This window comes from Oratosquilla oratoria, chromosome 27 (assembly GCF_046742065.1).
Source record: "Oratosquilla oratoria isolate Oo_2021 chromosome 27, ASM4674206v1, whole genome shotgun sequence".
Lineage (NCBI taxonomy): Eukaryota > Metazoa > Arthropoda > Malacostraca > Stomatopoda > Squillidae > Oratosquilla > Oratosquilla oratoria.
Window position 1 is genome coordinate 13185339 of NC_134803.1, and position 19559 is coordinate 13204897.

At 39.8% G+C, this 19559-nt stretch overlaps 1 protein-coding gene across 1 annotated transcript in view; it reads left to right on the plus strand.

Moving 5' to 3' along the window:
• MED23 (mediator complex subunit 23) overlaps window positions 1-19559 on the plus strand; it is a 365264-nt gene that overhangs the window by 31828 nt on the left and 313877 nt on the right. The window contains exon 3 of the mRNA XM_076210243.1: window positions 12196-12348. Coding sequence (XP_076066358.1) covers window positions 12196-12348 — 153 coding nt within the window. The remainder of the gene's footprint in view (window positions 1-12195; window positions 12349-19559) is intronic.

Below are 19559 nucleotides of genomic sequence, written 5' to 3' on the forward strand. Positions count from 1 at the left end.
CTCAGGGTTCCGTTCTTGGGCCACTTCTATTCATAGTATATATAAATGATATAGACCATGGACTAAAATCTACTGTTTCCAAATTTGCTGATGATACAAAACTGTGTGGAATGGCAAATGATCACTTAAACCAATTAGATATTCAAGAAGATTTACATAAATTACAGCAATGGTCTGAAAAGTGGCTAATGAAATTTAACACAAGTAAATGCAAGGTAATGCACATAGGTAAAAATAACAGTAAGTACGATTATAAGTTATTTGGAAATTCGTTAACAAAAATGGATAGTGAAAAAGATCTTGGCATAATTATCAATAACGACCTCAAATCATCCAAGCAGTGTATTTCAGCCTCTGAGAAAGCAAATAAGATTCTAGGACTGATTGCGCGATCTTTTGATTTCAAAAGTCCATCACTCATTAACAAGCTATATAAATCGTTAGTTCGTCCACATTTGGAATATGCTGTTTCCGTATGGTCACCGAATCTCATTAAAGACATTGACAGACTGGAAAAAGTACAACGGCAAGCCATAAAACTGATTCCAAATATAAAAAATAAATCATACGAGAATTGACTAAAACATATGAATCTGTTTTCCCTAAAAAAGCGTAGACTCAGAGGTGACTTGATACAGGTCTTTAAGATTTTAAAGGGAATTGACAACATCAAAAGTGACAAAATTTTCACATTGAATGAGAATCAGACAAGAAACAATGGTCTCAAACTGTCCGGAAATAGATTCAATTTGGAAGTAGGTAGAAACAACTTTGCCAACCGTGTAGTTAATGAATGGAATAAACTTCCTGCACAGGTAGTGAAATGTAGTTCAGTTTGAAGCTTTAAGAATCATTTAGATAAACACTTAAGCAAGATGCTGTAATGATTATAATTTATTTTGTATTGTTTTTGTTTTGTTATCATATGTGTGATTTTCATATAGTATTAGTTATATGTCTATTATTATTTACTATTTACCTGTTTGTTTATCATTTAACTATACCTATGCATTTATTTATGTATTTTATTTGTTATTTACATAATTTACATTATTATATTTTTTATTTATTATTTTATTATTATTATGATTTTTTTTTTTGCATCCGACCTAGATATGGACCAAAAGATCTCCTGTCGTCATGCTCCGCCTTTGTAATCCTTTGTAATCCTTCCACCAATAAATGATCTGATATTCCCCTACTCTCTCCCCTTAGAACCTGTACATCCTTAACTCTCTCTACTATACTCCTGGTTACCACTATATAGTCCATTAATGCTCTATCACCCTTCCATCCACCACCCTCTCCCATGTGTACTTATACTTGACTTTCTTCCTCAACACTGTATTTGCTATCATCAACTCTCTTTTGAGACACATCCCCACCATCAACCACTGCAATTCTTTCCTGGAACTCCATACTTCCCAATCACTCCATCTATTGGTTTATTTCCTACCCTAGCATTTAGGTCTCCCAATACAACTACATTGACATTTCTTCCTAATCCCTCTATGCACTCATTTACAAAGGATTACAAAGGCGGAGCATGCCGACAGTAGACCTTTTGATCCATATCTAGGTCGGATGCAAAAAAAAAAATCATATTAATAATAAAATAATAAATAAAAACTATGATAATGTAAATAACAAATAAAATACATAAATAAATGCATAGGTATAGTTAAATAATAAACAAACAGGTAAATAGTAAATAATAATAAATTGACATATAACTAATAATAAATGAAAATCAGACAGACAAATGATAACAAAACAAAAACAAATAATATAAGATAAATTATAATCATTACCGCATCTTACTTAGGTATTTATCTAAATTATTCTTAAGGGGGTACGCGACACCTGGGGGGGTGAATTTGGTCAAGATATGGCATTTTTCAAAACTGTGTTCAAAATGTTCGTATACCACTTAGAAATAAATCCCGACAAATAATTTTCCAGCCGCGCGCAATTTAAAGGTCCTGGGTGAGGTTTAAAGGGACAGATTTAAAGGCGCAACCCACACTAGAAGGAGGCGTGCCACTTAGGACCTTCAGGCGCAGCGAATAACATTGAAATTTGATTGAATTTACACTCGCCCAGTGTATCAACGGCCAATACGATTGTGGAGGGGAAGGGAGGAAGGTGGAGGGAGAATATTTCGCCAACTTTGTGCGAAACTAAGCGTTAGTTACCGGCTAGCTCTGAAAAGGGAAGTACGCATGTCTCATGAGCTCTCATTGCAATCTATTACTTTAGCTAGTACATATTACTCTTTAGTACAGTCATCATGGGTAGCAAAAAGAACAAAAGAACATCACAATGACAAAAAACAGCAGTTAAAGATGGCAAGCAGTCAAAGACGACTAAAGATCTCACCACCTCTCACTCCACCACCGCCCTCACCTGCACCTCTGTGATGGTGACAGAGGTAAAGGACAACATTAGACTAAACAATTCAAAGAGGAAGATTAAATCCAAAGAAGAAAGCAAGAGGAAAAAGATCAAGGCTATACAGGAAGAAGAATGAAAAAGGGACATCATATGATGCTGGAGGGGGTGCCCTACCAACATAGATTGGCGAGTGGAATCTGATGAGGAAAGAGAAGGCGCCCACTACTGGAAAATAAACCTCTTTCCAATGATTTAGATACCCTGAAGACCCCCAGGAGAGAGGTTTCATATGAAGAAACTGCCAAAGGTGCAAAAAAGCAAATTATATGATGTTGTCGTCTGTGCGTCAGTACTACTGTGACATACTTATACTTTAGTTTTTCAGTATTTAAAGTACTTATAATTAAAATATGTTGATAATTTTTACTGTACTTATTATATAATAAGAATTAAGCCATGAAAAAATCAGTCAAATTGGTGAAACTATAAGCAAGTTACAGATATATTCATATTTCAAGTTGCCATATCTCCGTTCGATATTTTTCTACTTTTTTTTTTAATCATAAAAAATCTAATATACATTAGATTTAGATGAAACTTACAGGGAATATTACTTTTAGTAACTGCTAGAGCCGATCGTTCGAATATTTTGAATAGGATGAAAGAGTTCGGAGTAATAATGGAAACGAGCAAATAAATTGTATTTTTCATGATTTTTGCCAGACATTAAAATTGAAATGCCTGTATGCAAAAGTATAATAGAAATTGTTCAATTACTCAATGACCGGCCCTAGGTGTGCCTACTGACTAATCATAGCCAAAATATAAAACAAATTGGTCTACGTATTATGGTGCTGTGCACTTTTAAATGTCGCTACTGGTATACGTACATGTGTACATGTGTACATACATCATTCTGCTTCACCTAAAATGTAGGCAATATGGATACCTATTTACCTGAGAAGTTTCAGCTCTTTACTCTAAATATTTTAGAAAATGACCTCCAGGTGTCGCGTACCCCCTTAAAGCTTCGAACTGAACTACATTGCACTACCTGTGCAGGAAGTTTATTCCATTCATTAACTACACGATTGGCAAAGTTGTTTCTACCTACTTCCAAATTGAATCTATTTCCGGACAGTTTGAGACCATTGTTTCTTGTCTGATTATCATTCAATGTAAAAATTTGGTCACTTTTGATGTCAATTCCCTTTAAAATCTTAAAGACCTGTATCAAATCACCTCTGAGTCTACGCTTTTTTAGGGAAAACAGATTCATATGTTTTAGTCGATTTTCGTATGATTTATTTTTTATATTTGGAATCAGTTTTGTGGCTCACTGTTGTACTTTTTCCAGTCTGTCAATGTCTTTAATGAGATTCGGTGACCATACAGAAACAGTATATTCCAAATGTGGATGAACTAACGATTTATATAGCTTGTTAATGAGTGATGGACTTTTGAAATCAAAAGATCGCGCAATCAGTCCTAGAATCTTATTTGCTTTCTCAGAGGCTGAAATACACTGCTTGGATGATTTGAGGTCGTTACTGATAATTACGCCGAGATCTTTTTCACTATCCACTTTTGTTAACGAATTTCCAAATAACTTGTAATCGTACTTGCTGTTATTTTTACCTCCCTTTCTTTGACACTCTTTCACTACCAGGCAGGCCCATATGCACATACAGAGACCCACATCTTCCTTCCCAGCTTCACCTTCATCCACATCAACCTTGAAGAAACCTCTTTCTACTCCACTACATGCTTACCTATCTCTTCACTTTCTGGTATAGCCACTCCTTCTCTCCCTTGTCCTCTCTTCACTCCTGAGAACCTACCAACTACACTCCCAAACTCACACTCACCCCTCCCTTTCAACTTAGTTTCACTCAAAGCCAACACATCCATCTTTCATCTACAAACATACTGCCTATCTCTTCCCTTTTTCTTTCATATGTACCATATACACACACATTAAAAGACCCAAAGCTTAGGGTACTGGTTGGAAAACTCCTAGACCCTCTTATGTCTACTTTTTTTTGGATTGTCCCCTTTAGGGCTACAGGTAACAGGATTCCTAATCTTATCCCCATCCTGTTTTTTGTCACCTCGTATGACTCAAGTGGGAATACTTGGTGGCAGCATTCTTAACTGTACAGCTGTCATGAAGACTTGGTGGCAGCAAACTTAACTTTACAGCTGTCATGAAATATCTAAAGGTTTATGTTAGCTGTAATTTTATGTTATCTGCTGATAACCAAACCTGGAACAGTCAAGGGTCATTTATTGAAACTCATGCAGGTTCCTTCACCAAAAACAGCTTTCACTTCACAGGTGCTCAATAATGGAACTCACTACCTGTGTCGATTAAGCAGTCAGATAGCAATATTACTTTCAAGAAAAAAGTCAAGGATTATTATATGTCTCAGCTATGGATTGAGAACAGCCTTGATTTTATGTACTACTAGCCTAGTGAGGGATACCAGACTCCATGATTAATATAGTCCAAATCTGTGTTCACTCATAACTGTTCTGACCTTCCCTTTTTTTGTCCTATAGTATAACAATGATGTTCAAAACTGGTTTCAACTTTTGTTTTGCTTGTCATAGTATGGTATATGTTTCTGGTATGGTCTGAGAACAGTTATGATCTGATCATATTAAAAGTCTAGTGAATCAGGATATCAGGCAACAAGGTAATTGGACCTTTCCATCCAGCTCCTTGTTGGTTTACTCATACCAATACTGGTCTCCTGTACCCTACTTCTGGTGCTTCAGATTACAATGAGAGCAGGTAAGGCACCTGGGTTGGATGGATGCCATGCAGAATGTCTGAAGAAAGGAGGTACAGTTATGGTGGACTGGCTGGTGAGGGTATTTAATGTTTGTTTAAGAGAGGGTAGAGTGCCAGAAGACTGGAGGAGTGCCTGTATAGTTCCGCTTTACAAAGTAAAGGGGGACAAGTGTGAGTGTAGTAGTTACAGAAGGATCAGCTTGTTGAGTGTAGTTGGGAAGGGTTATGGGAGGGTCTTGATTGAGAGGATTAGGAGAGGAACAGAGGTGAGTAATTGGTAAGGAACAGTGTGGGTTTAGGACACGTAGGGGATGATCAGATATTTGTGGTAAGACAGATATGTGAGAAAGCTATAGGAAAAGGTAAGGATGTTTTTTTGGCTTTTATGGATCTGGAAAAGGCTTACAACAGGGTAGACAAGAAAGCACTGTGGGAGGTACTGCAGATATATGGGATAGGAGGAAAGCTGTTAAGAGCAGTCAAGAGTTTTTATGAGAGTAGTAGAGCTTGTGTTAGGATTAGAAATGGAGAGAGTGAATGGTTTGAGGTAAAGGTGGGATTTCGTCAGGGGTGTGTTATGTCGCCCTGGTTGTTCAACTTTACATGGATGGGGTGGTGCGAGAGGTGAATGCAAGGGTAGTGGGTCAGGGTTTGGAGATGATTAAAGAAAATGGAGAAAAGTGGGAGGTGAGCCAGTTGTTGTTTGCTGACGACACTGCGCTTGTAGCAGGATCAGAGGAGGGATTGAGGAAGTTAGTGACAGAGTTTGAGAAGTTGTGTGAAAGAAGGAAGCTGAAGATAAATGTGGGCAAAAGTAAGGTGATGAGATGTACAAGGGTAGAGAGTGACAGTAGGCTGGAAGTGAACATTAAGGGTGAGAAACTGGAGGAAGTGGATAGTTTTAGATACTTGGGTGCGAATGGGGTAGGAAAGGGAGGAGTGGGGGTGGAGGTAGAATGTAGATTGAGAGAAGTGAGTAAATGCCTTGGTGGATTGAAAAATGTAATGAGGAATAGACATTGGGAATGGATGCTAAGAGGAGGTTATATTTACCTAGTTGTATTTTGCGGGAAGGGGAGCTATGCTCGTGATGTCCCACCATTGTATCTCGCAGTGTCTAGTTTGTTTTTAAACTCATGAATGGTTTTTGCGCATACTATTTCATTATCCAGTTTGTTCCAAGTGTCCAAAACTCTATGTGGAAAACTGTTTTTCTTCAGTTCTCTTCTATAGCTATGTTTTTTTATTTTCTTTCCATGTCCTCTTGTGTTTCTTTTGTCCCAGTTAAGTAAGTTCTCTCTGTCAAGTATCTCTGTGCCTTTCATGATTCTGTAGATGGTCAATAGGTCACCTCTCTCTCTTCTTTGCTCCAGTGTCGGTAACTCCAGTTTAGCCAATCTCTCCTCGTATGATAGGTTTGCAAGTGCAGGTGCCATTTTTGTAGCTGCTCTTTGGATTCTTTCTATTTTCTTTATATTCTTTTTGGTACTGGGGGACCACAGTGTCGCCGCATACTCTAATCTAGGCCTTATCAATGTAACCAATATTTTTTTTATCATGTCTTCGTCCAAGTATGTAAATGCCACTTTTATTGATCTTAGCAAGTTGTAAGTCTCCCTGACAATTTTGTTAATCTGTATATCATAGGACAAGTCGTACGTGATAATTACACCCAAATCTTTCTCGGATCCTACTTTCTTTACTTCCTTGGTTCCAATTGTATATTTTCCTGATATTCTGTTTTTGCTTTTTCCAAACTCCATTATGCTACACTTCTTAGTATTAAAGTCCACTTCCCATTTCTGACTCCAGTTCCATACCCTATTTAGGTCTTCTTGCAGTGCTTCACAGTCCTCATCAGTTTCTACTTTCCTTAACAGTTTGGCGTCATCAGCAAAGAAGCTCATGTAGCAGTTCACGTCCTCGTCCATGTCATTCATATAGATAGCAAACATTATTGGTGCCAGTACAGATCCGTGCGGTACTCCACTGATCACCTCTTTTCAATCTGAATATTTTTCTTTGAGCACTACTCTCATCTTTCTACCAGTCAGAAAGTCCTCCATCCATTTTAGTAGGTTTCCTTGTATTCCTCGTATGTGTTCCAGTTTTTTTAGTAATTTTCTGTGTGGTACTTTGTCAAAGGCTTTTTGCAAGTCTAGGAATGCACAATCAGCCTATCCATTTCTTTCTTGCACTATGTCTATTAGTCTTGAGTAAAAGCATATTAAGTTCGTGGTGCATGATCTTCCTTGTCTGAACCCGAATTGTCTTGGGTTTAATATGTTGTTGTCTTCCAGATGTTTTACCCATCTATTCTTGATTATTTTCTCACAAATTTTGGCTATAGTATTTGTTAGTGTTACTGGCCTATAGTTGGTGGGTTCTTCCTTGTTTCCTCCTTTATATATTGGTACAATGTTAGCATTTTTCCAGTCCTTGGGTATCTTTCCTTCTTTGAGTGAGCTGTTTATTAAGATGTGTATTTTGTCTGTTAGTTCTTCTTTGCACTCCTTTAGAATCCAATTTGCAATACCATCTGGGCCATGTGATTTTCTGACGTCCAGTCTTGATAGATGTTCTGATATTTCTTTTAGTGATGTTGTAAACTCACTCATGTGGGGAGATTGCTTGTTATTATCTATGTCCCAATTTTGTATTTTCTCTCTGGTGAAGACAGATTTAAAGTGATTGTTCATGACTTCGGCCATCTCTAAATCTTCTGTGTATTCTATATTTCCTTGGCATAGTTTCACCATTTCCTGTTTGGTTTTAAGTTTACCATTCACATACCGATAGAATAGCTTGGGTTGATCTTTGCATTTGTCTATAATGTCTTTCTCATGGTTCCTTTTTTCCTCTCTTCTCACATTAACATACTCATTTCTACAGTTTATATAAATTTGCCATTTGCTTTGTTTTTTGTTTTTTCTCCACTTTTTCCAAGCTTTGTCCCTTCTGTCTTTTGCCTCACTGCATCTTTTGTTGAACCAACATTTAATGTACTCACTCTCTCTTAGCTCAGAGAGTGATTGTGTGTGATTGTGCCAACAGCATTGTATGGGGTAGAAGCATGGAATATGAGAGAGGAAGAGAGAAGGAGTTTGAATGTGTTTGAGATGAAATGTCTGAGAAGTATGATAGGGGTTACTAGGCTAGATAGAGTGAGAAATGAGGAGGTGAGGAGGAGAACAGGGGTGGAAAAGGAGCTGGGAGATAGGGTTGATGAAAGAATATTAGGATGGTTTGGACACATGGAAAGAATGAGTGAAGAAAGATTAGTAAAAGAAGTGTGGAAGGCAGAGGTGGAAGGAGTGAATATGAGGGTGCATCCTAGGATGAGATGGATGGATGGGGTGAAAGGGGCTTTACAAAAGAGAGGAATGTCTGTAGAGGAAGGACGGGAGAGGACAGAAGATAGGGGTGAATGGAGAAGGGTTGTGTGTAGATGAGGCTGTGATGCATGAGGGGGAGTGATAAGGGGATGGGGGGTGAGGAAGTATGTATGAGAAAAAATTTGATGCAGCCTGAAGGGATTTCTCCCCGTCTTCTCCTTTCCTACATGAGGGTACGGAGAGGGGGGGGGGGGTTGCCGAATTTATGAAGTGGCCTTGCTGTGGATGTGCTGTGTCTTGCGACACTGCTTCTGACCCAAGGCAGTGGACAGGATGCAGGGATGACCCGTCATCCAGGAGGTGCCAAGATAGGAGGGAGGGAGGAGGGTGGAGAGGAGTGGAGTATATGGGAAATGAAATGGGTGGGAGTGATTTCTATGCCTTTTTCTTTTTGGCTACCCCCCGTGTAAGGGGGGAAAAGCCTTTGGTATATGTATGTATGTATTTAACTTTTGAGTGCAATCTCAGGGGTGTGTTTTGTTGCCCTGGCTGTTTAATCTTTACATGGATGGGGTGGTGCGAGAGGTGAATGCAAGGGTAGTGGGTCAGGGGTTGGAGATGATTAAAGAAAATGGAGAATGGGAGGTCAGCCAGTTGTTGTTTGCAGATGACATTGCGCTTGTAGCAGGATCAGAGGAGGGATTGAGGAAGTTAGTGACAGAGTTTGAGAAGGTGTGTGAAAGAAGGAAGCTGAAGATAAATGTGGGCAAAAGTAAGGTGATGAGATGTACACGGGGAGAGAGTGACAGTAGGATGGAAGTGAGCATATGGGTGAGAAACTGGAGGAAGTGGATAGTTTCAGATACTTGGGTGTGAATGGGGTAGGAAAGGGAGGAGTGGGGGTGGAGGTAGAATGTAGGTTGAGAGAAGCGAGTAAATGCCTTGGTGGATTAAAAAGTGTAATGAGTAATAGACATTTGGGAATGGATGCTAAGAGAAGGTTATATGAATGAGTGATTGTGCCAACAGCAATGTATGGGGCAGAAACATGGAACATTAGAGAGGAAGAGAGAAGGAGTTTGAATGTGTTTGAGATTAAATGTCTGAGAAGTATGATAGGGGTTACTAGGCTAGATAGAGTGAGAAATGAGGAGGTGAGGAGGAGAACAGGGGTAGAAAAGGAGCTGGGAGATAGGGTTGATGAAAGAATATTAAGATGGTTTGGACACATGGAAAGAATGAGTGAAGAAAGATTAGTAAAAGAAGTGTGGAAGGCAGAGGTGGAAGGAGTGAATATGAGGGTGCATCCTAGGATGAGATGGATGGATGGGGTGAAAGGGGCTTTACAAAAGAGAGGAATGTCTGTAGAGGAAGGATGGGAGAGGACAGAAGATAGGGGTGAATGGAGAAGGGTTGTGTATAGATGAGGCTGTGATGCATGAGGGGGAGTGGGTGGGGGAGGGGGGTGAGGAAGTATGTATGAAAAAAAAAATTGACGCAGCCCGAAGGGATTTCTTCCCATCTTCTCCTTTCCTGCATAAGGGGATGGAGAGGGGGGGTCGCCGAATTTATGAAGCGGCCTTGCTGTGGATGTGCTGTGTCTTGCAACACTGCTTATGACCTAGGGCAGTAGACAGGATGCAGGGATGACCCGTCATCCAGGAGATGCCAAGATAAGAGGGAGGGAGGAGGGTGGAGGGGAGTGGAATATATGGGAAATGAAATGGGTGGGAGTGATTTCTATGCCTTTTTCTTTTTGGCTACCCCCCATGTAAGGGGGGAAAAAGCCTTTGGTATATGTATGTATGTATGTACTTCCTGGCGAACAAACTAATGTGTATATGCCCACTCCGTCCTGAAGTATAGGTACATACATATACCAAGGCTTTTTCCCCCTTACAAGGGAGGTAGCCAAAAAGGAAAAGGCATAAAATCATTCCCACCCATTCCATCCCTGAATACACTCCACACCCCTCCACCCTCCCTCTTATCTTAGCACCTCCTGGATGACGGGTGATCCCTGCACCTTGTCCACTGCCCTGGGTCAGAAGCAGTGTCGCAAGACACGGCACATCCACAGCAAGGCTGCTTCATTAAATCGGCGACCCCCCCTCTCTGTCCCCCCATGCATAAAAGGAGAAGACGGGGAGAAATCCCTTCGGGCTGCATCAAATTTTGCTCACACATACTACCTCACTCCCATCCCCCAGCCCATTTCACCTCATGCATCACAACATCGTCCATATACAACCATTCTCCATTCACCCCTGTCTTCTGTCCTCTCCCGTCCTTCCTCAATAGACATTCCTCTCTTCCCCAAAGCCCCCTTCACCCCATCCATCCACCTCATCCTAAGTTTTCCCCTCATGTTCACTCCCTCCACATCTGCCTTCCACACCTCTTTTACTAGTCTTTCTTCACTCATTCTTTCCATGTGTCTAAACCATCCTAATACTCTTTCATCAACCTTATCTCCCAACTCCCTTTCCACCCCTGTTCTCCTCCTCATCTCCTCATTTCTCACTCTATCTAGCCTAGTAACCCCCATCATACTTGTCAGACACCTCATCTCAAACACAAACTCCTTTTCTCTTCCTCTCTTATGTTCCATGTTTCTTCCCCATACAGTGCTGTTGGTACAATCACTCCTTCATACAGTCTCCTCTTAGCATCCATTCCCAAATGTCTATTCCTCATTACACTTTTTAATCCACCAAGGCATTTACTCGCTTCTCTCAATCTACATTCCACCTCCACCTCCAGTCCACCTTTTCCTGCCACATTTGCACCCAAGTATCTAAAACTATCCACTTCCTCCAGTCGCTCTTCCTTAATGTCACTTCCAGTCTACTGTCACTTTCACCCCTTGAACATCTCATCACCTTACTTTTACGCACATTTATCTTCAGCTTTCTTCTATCACACACTCTCCCAAACTCTGTCACCAACTTCCTCAATCCCCCCTCCGATCCTGCCACCACAAGCGCAGTGTCGTCCGCAAACAACAGCTGGCTCACCTCCCAAGCTGTCATGTAGCATTCACTATAACTACATGTTGCTATTGTTGATGGCCTGCAACCTGCTATCCCATAATACTTGATATTTACTCTTACCCGAGGATGGACCCCCCATTATTGCCGTACACTCTCTGCTACAACAGTAGAATAATATAGTATATCACTAGGGGTGCTACTCTGATCTGGTTCTCACTCAAACTGTTTTGGTACCTTTTAGTACTATTCTGTTGTTCCTGATGTATAATGCAATGTTCCTTTATTATATTGGTCTCAATCCTATGTGTTTGAACATTTTAGTAGTATTAGCAAATCTATAATAATGTTTATGTGTAATATGTGTACTGGTTGGTACTTCTCATGACAGTTTCTGGTCCCCATAACCCCTACATATGTTGTCTGTGTAACTTAATATAGAATAACAGTCTAATGAGGACCACAATGGAAATAAGCTTACATGCTTGTTTGTGTTATCTTTGGCAATTGTAATTGTAATTTTGAACTATGTGTTCTTTTCATTATCTGTATTTCATGTACTTGATTTATTGCCAAATAAAATTATTATTATTATTATTATTAATATTGTTATTGCCAAATTTTTCTTCTAATTAAAATTTGTGTAATTGATTACACAATTTCAATTTTATTTTTACAGTACTCCAAGTAACTCTGAGAATCTGCAGAGAGTGCAGGAAGGTGCAGTGAGAGCTATTGTGGCTGTCATGGGAAGGCAGAACAATGCTTTCAAGGCAGATATGCTCTCACAAATTTTGCACAATCTTATCTCAGCAGGGTCAGTGACTCCCAAGTAAGTTTCATGTGTCTGTATTTATATGTTTGAAAATTGTAAGTTTTATTTGAATAAAGAAAGGAAAGGTATGGCCCCAAATACCTAAAGCTATCCACTATCTCCAGCCTCTCTCCTTTTAGACTTCTTCCAACTCACTGCTATCCTGTGCCCTTGTACGTCTCAAAGGCATGTACCTATTCCCACCCATTTCACTCCCCTCCACCACCATTTTCACCACTCCCATCTCAGCTCCTCATGGATGATGGGTCATACCTGCATCCACCAAATGCCTTGAGTCAAATGTATTGCAGCAAGACACAGTACACTCACAGCAAGGTTGCTTCACTTAATTGGTGACCCCCCTCTCCGTCCCCTCATTTAGAAAAAGAGAAGAGGGGGAGAAATCCCTCTGGGTTGCATCGAAATATCATTCACATATAACCACTCCTTAACCCTCCATCCCCCATCCCTCCCTTCCTTGCATATCAGTATCATCCATACACAGTCATTTTCAACTCATCCCTATCTCCTGCCTTCTCCCTTCCTTAGTCAACAGACATTTCCCTCTTGCTCAGCAACCCCTTCACCCCATCCATCCATTTCATCCTTGGTCATCCCTTAAAGTTCACTCCCTCCACCTTTACCTTCCACACCTGTTTTACGAATCTTTCATCATTCATCTTTTCCAATTGTCCAAACCATCCTAATAATCTTTCATGAGCCCTATCTACCATTTATTTTCCTACTCCCGGTCTCCTCCTCACCTCATTTCTCATTCTATCCAACCTAGTAACCCCTACCATACTTCTCAGACATTTCATCTCAAACAGAATAAACTGGATGCAGAGAGATACAAAAACGGGTCACAACAAGCATAGCTCTCGTCCCATAAAATACAACTAGGTAAATACATTTAAACTTTTCCCCACTGTTTCTATTAAATTCCAAATCTCGGTCCCATACAATGCCATCGGCACAATCACCCCTTCATACAATCTCCTTTTTGTACCTATTCCTATTTGCCTATTTATCATTACATTTTTTAATCCCCCAAGGCATTTACTTGCTTCTCTCAATCTACAATTTACCTCCACCTCCATTCCTCCCTTTCCTGCCACATGCGACCCCAAATACCTAAAGCTCTCCACTATCTCCAGCCTCTCTCCTTTTAGACTTCTAACTTGCTGCCATCCTGTACCTTTGTACATCTCATCACCTTGCTTTTACCCACATTTCTCCTATCGCATACCTTTCCAAACTCTGCCACTAATTTCCTTAATCATTCCTCTGACCTTGTCACAAGCGCATTGTCATAAGCAAACAAAACTGGCTCACCTCCCCCTTCATTTTTTAACAGTCCAATCCCCTGCCCATTACTCTTGCCTTTACTTCCTGCACCACACCATCCATGTACACATTGAACAACCATGGCAACATGACACAGCCCAGATGCAGTCTCACCATTACTTCAAACCACTCACTCTCTCTATTACCCATACTAACACAGGCTCTACTACTCTTGTAAAAACTCTTGACTGCCATTAACAGCTTTCCCCCAATCCCATATATCTGCAAAACCTCCCACAGTGCCATCCTTTCTACCCTGTCATAAATCTTTTCCAAATCCATAAAGGCCCAAAAATCATCTTCACCTTTTCTCAGAGCTTTCTCACATATCTGCCTTACCATAGAAATCTGGTCCACACAACTCGTAGCTTTCTACTCCACGCTGTTCCTCTCGTAATTCTTTCAGTCAGAACCCTCCCATAAGCCTCCTCCCTTAAGCCTTCCCAACTACACTTAACAAACTGATCCCTCTGAAACTATTATACTCACATTTGTCCCCTTTTTACTTTTAAAGGGGAACTATACAGTCACTCCTCTAGTCCTCTGGCACTCTACTCTCCCTTATACACACATTAAACAACCTCTTCAGCCAGTCCACTATTACTGTAACTCCCTTCTTCAGAAATTCTGCATGACACCCATCTAATCTAGGAGCCTTATCTGTTCTCATTTTCAGAGCTACTTGCACCTCATCATTTCTTGTCTCCTCCAATTTCCTTTCCCACCACTGTCATTTTCTTAGTGCCTCCCACTACTACCACCAATCCCTCACCATCCTCCTCCACATTCAACAGCTCTCTAAAATACTCTGCCCATCTTCTCCTTACCACCTCCTCCTCTGTCAAGAGCTGTCTACCCTCGCCTTTTAATTTTTCTTCTCTACTTGACTCACCTCCCCTTCCTTTCTTGATTTCCTTCCAGAACATCTTTTTATTGCTTTCAAAAATTTGTCATACTCCCCCATTTTACGTCTGCTCTCCTTTTTGCCTCCTTTATTTTTTTTAGCTTCTCTTTTTTTTTTTTTTTTTTTTTTACCTCTCATATTTTTCTCTCATCCTACTTTGTAAGATCACTTCTTTTCTTCAAATACCTTCATCACTTCATCATCCCACCACTCACTACCCTTCCTTCTATCCCCTCCCATCCTTCTTGTTCTACATACATTCTTTATACACCTTGTCACTTCCTCCTTGAAACACCTCTATTACTCTTCCACAGCTACTTCAACTCTATTCTTCACCACCTCCCACACTTCTCTCAGCTTCTCCTTATACTCTTGCTCTTTTCCATTTTATTTAAACAGTTTACTCGAAGCATCTCCCCACCTTCTGTCCTTTTCCTCTTTCTCTATCTATCCTCCACTCTCAACTCAACTTCCACTGAAAAATTATTTGATACTCCCCCACTCTGTCCCTAAAGAACAGGAACATCCAAAACTCCTACTCTTCTCCTGAGTACCATTGTATAGTCCAAAAAAGCCCTATCTACCACCCTTCCTTCAACTACCATATCCTGTGTGTACTTTTGCTTGACTTTTTTCCTAAACACTGTATTAGCTATCATCAGCTCCCACACATCCCCACCATCACCTCTCCATTACAGTTTTTTTTCACACTTCCCAACCACTCCGTTTATTGGTTCATCTACTCTAGCATTGAGATCTCTCAATACCACTACAGTGACATTTCTCCCTAAACTCTCTATGCACTCATTTAAATCTAACCAAAAAGCCTCCCTTTCCTCTACACTCTTCTCACTACCAGGCTGATATGCACTTACAAAGACCCAATCGGGAAGAGTGACCACATACTAATAGAGTTCAAACTTAACCCCTTCCATACGGTGCCGCACACGTAGGCGTCATGAGGAGCAAGTGGATTCGCGACGCTGCCATATCGGCGTCTTGATTATATTTATTGTAGTCGCCCCTGTGTTTTTACATTCTCCCAAATGCGCCCTGAATCCCATTCTCTGTGGTTTTCAAAATTCACGGGTGAAAGAGAGAACGATCGATATAAGCGGTGACTATATTTTATGATGCGAATATTATTACGACACGTCATACGGCTGGCATTGGCTGCTGCCCGCGAGATTTAAGTCCCGTACTGAAGTGGTTAAAGAACAAAATTATGTGAGAAGAAATGAGAAACATAGAGAAGGAAGATGCATACACACTCGGTGTCAGAGAGGAAGGAAGTCTAGCGAATGAACTCTGACTTAGCGCTTTGTTGTTTTCGGAATGAGAGGGGTATGTAATCGAGTGACCAGTAAGGTGTAAAATCCAGTTTTGGAAAAGTATAGTATAGCATGAAATAGAGGAAAGAAAAGAAGACAAAAGAATTAATGAACCAATGAAGAGAGGATTGGATATGAGATGAGTGGAATCACCACTGGGTGTGATACTGAAGAGAACATGTCTAAGTGACACTCCAAAGACTACTCAAAGGTGGGTAAACAAAGATTTTTTTGGGGTTTCCAAAGGGAAAGGGGAGCAGTAGGAAAAGTTATGGACAGAGCTCCTTAGAGGAACAAAATGTGCTGGTGCGAGATAATTTCTGGGCCCCCTTTCCAACACTAGTCGTATCTAGATGATTGTGTTGCACCATATTATATGTTCTGAGATAAGAAATTGTGTATGTTGGCTGTCTCTGAAATATTTGGCACATGGAGATCCCTATCAGCTTCAAAGCAACAATAAAAATTCATGCATAATTGCCCATTTCAATTTTCAATTTTGATATTCATGGGCCCCTAGACTCTTATGGGCCCTGGTGCGGTGCACCGTCCGCACCCCCCTCTCGAAGGGCCTGGTTATGGATACAGAAAGAGAAACTAGGTTTAGCAGTGTACTAAGGAATTGAGACATCAACGACTTGATGGAGGAATTGATAGATCTAGAAATAGAGTATAGAGCCTTACACGAAGAAATGACAAATTTTTGTAAAACTAATGAGGCAATAATCAGAGAGTTGAATGATCTAAAAAAGTGAACTAAGTATGATTAAAAGAGAAAACAAAAGAAAGGAAAATGAGGATAGAAACAAAACTGAAGAAAGAGGTCAAACAGCTAATACAAGCAGTGACCGAAAAGTGGGAGAATCAATCAAAGAGATGCACCCTGAAATAAAAAATGAGTGGAAATAGGAACATGAAAATAAAGAAATCTCTTTCAAAGAAATAGTACAACAGCAGGTAGAGGAAAATGCAAAAGGAGCAGTAATTAAGGTAATCAAAGAAAAGGAATACTGGGTGAGAGACACAGTGGATAAAAACAAATGCATTGTGGTTTATGGTATCAAAGAAAAATATAATGTATACAAATACCAAAGAGGAAAAGAGAAAGTAATTGCAAAGGAAATACTGAAAGTGGTTCAGGACGAGGGTCAAGAGTTGGATAAGGAAATTGACAAGGTGCATAGAATGGGCACATGCTCTAAAGAAAAACACTATAGGCCAATGAAAATCAAACTAAGGAATCAAGTGGTAGCTGAAGAGATACTATTGAAAGCAGCAAAACTAGCTAACAGTGAAAATTATAAAAATGTGTAGATAAAAAAAGGAAATGAGCAATGAGGAAATAGAGAAAGATAAGGCACTAAGAAATGAAGCTAATGAAAAAACAAGAGAACGGAGACTGAATTTGTTTTTTTTTAAAGTATTGGATCTGAGGCCGAGAAAATTGTACATCAGTAAAAAGGAAACATAAACCAAAAAAAGAGAAGAAAAGAAAAAATTGATATTTTAAACAATCATTTTAGCTTGGTATTTGTTAATGAAACACCTCAAAGTGAACTCCAAACCGAAACCTGTGAAAAGTCTAGGGTAAACTTACTGTGGTAAATATAACAAAAGAATAAATTAAAAGGTGTATTGATAAACTCAAAGTTAACAAAACACTAGGGCATCCAAGAATCTTAAAGGAAGTAAAAAATGAGATTGTTGTTCCATTAGAAATTATTTTCAAGAAATCCATCATATCCGAAGATGTCCCAAGAGAATGGAAGCTAGCTAACATTACTCCCATATTCGAAAAAGGTGACAAAAAGAAACCAAATAACTATATACCTATAAGTTTGACTTCAATCAGGAAAAATAATGGAAACTATCATCAGAGATGCTATCAAACATCATTTAGAAAGTAACCGTTTGATAAATGATAGCCAGCATGGTTTCAGACGGAAACATCCTTGTGTGACTTACTCAAATTCTACAACACAGTTATCTTGAATTATGACAAAAGAAACAATATAGATTTAATATATCTAGACTTTGCAAAAGCTTTTGATACCATCCCCCACGAAAGACTACTAAATTAGCTTCACACGGAATAAGTGGTAGCCTAGTAAATTGGACTAGTAATTGATTGAATGATCAAAAACAGAGAGTTGTTTTAAATGGAAAAACTTCCAGATGGAAAAATGTTACAAGTGGAGTTCCTCAGGGTTCATTCTTGGGCCACTTCTATTCATAGTATATATAAATGATATAGACCATGGACTAAAATCTACTGTTTCCAAATTTGCTGATGATACAAAACTGTGTGGAATGGCAAATGAACACTTAAACCAATTAGATATTCAAGAAGATTTACATAAATTACAGCAATGGTCTGAAAAGTGGCTAATGAAATTTAACACAAGTAAATGCAAGGTAATGCACATAGGTAAAAATAACAGTAAGTACAATTAAGAGTTATTTGGAAATAAGTTAACAAAAGTGAATAGTGAAAAAGATCTCAGCGTAATTATCAGTAACGATCTCAAATCATCCGAGCAGTGTATTTCAGCCTCTGAGAAAGCAAATAAGATTCTAGGACTGATTGCATGATCTTTTGACTTCAGAAGTCCGTCACTCATTAACGAGATATATAAATCATTAGTTCGTCCACATTTGGAATATGCTGTTTCCGTATGGTTACTGGATCTCATTAAAGACATTGACAGACTGGAAAAAGTACAACGGCGAGCCACAAAACTGATTCCAAATATCAAAAATAAATCATACACAAATCGACTAAAGCATATGAATCTGTTTATATGTATGGATGCTAAGAGGAGACTGTATGAAGGAGTGATTGTGCCAGCAGCACTGTATGGAGCAGAAACATGGAACATAAGAGAGGAGTTTGAATGTGTTTGAGATGAGGTGTCTGAGAAGTATGATGAGGGTTACTAGGCTGGATAGAGTGAGAAATGAGGAGGTGAGGAGGAGAACAGGGGTGGTAAGGGAGTTGGGAGATAGGGTTGATGAAAGAATATTGGGATGGTTTGGACACATGGAAAGAATGAGTGAAGAAAGACTAGTAAAAGAGGTATGGAAGGCAGATGTGGAGGGTGTGAACATGAGGGGACAACCTAGGATGAGATGAATGGATGGGGTGAAAGGGGCTTTGGGGAAGAGAGGAATGTCTGTTGTGGAAGGACGGGAGAGGACAGAAGACGGGTGAATGGAGAATGGTTGTATATGGATGATGAGATGCATGAGGTGGAATGGGTGGGGGGAGGTAGTATGTGTGAGAAAAATTTGACACAGCCTGAAGGGAATTCTCCCTGTCTTCTCCTTTTCTGCATAAGGGGATGGAGAGGGGTGGTCGCCGATTTAATGAAGCGGCCTCGCTGCGGATGTGCTATGTCTTGCGACACTGCCTCTGACCCAGGGCAGTGGACAAGATGCAGGGATGACCTGTCATCCAGGAGGTGCCAAGATAAGAGGGAGGGTAGAGAGTGGAGGGGAGTGGAGTGTATTAGGGATGGAATGGGTGGGAATGGTTTTTATGCCTTTTTCTTTTTGGCTACCTCCCTTGTAAGGGAGAAAAAGCCTTTGGTTTATGTATGTATGTATGTAGGTTTGTTTCTTGTATGAGTGGAGTGTGTGTATTTTGA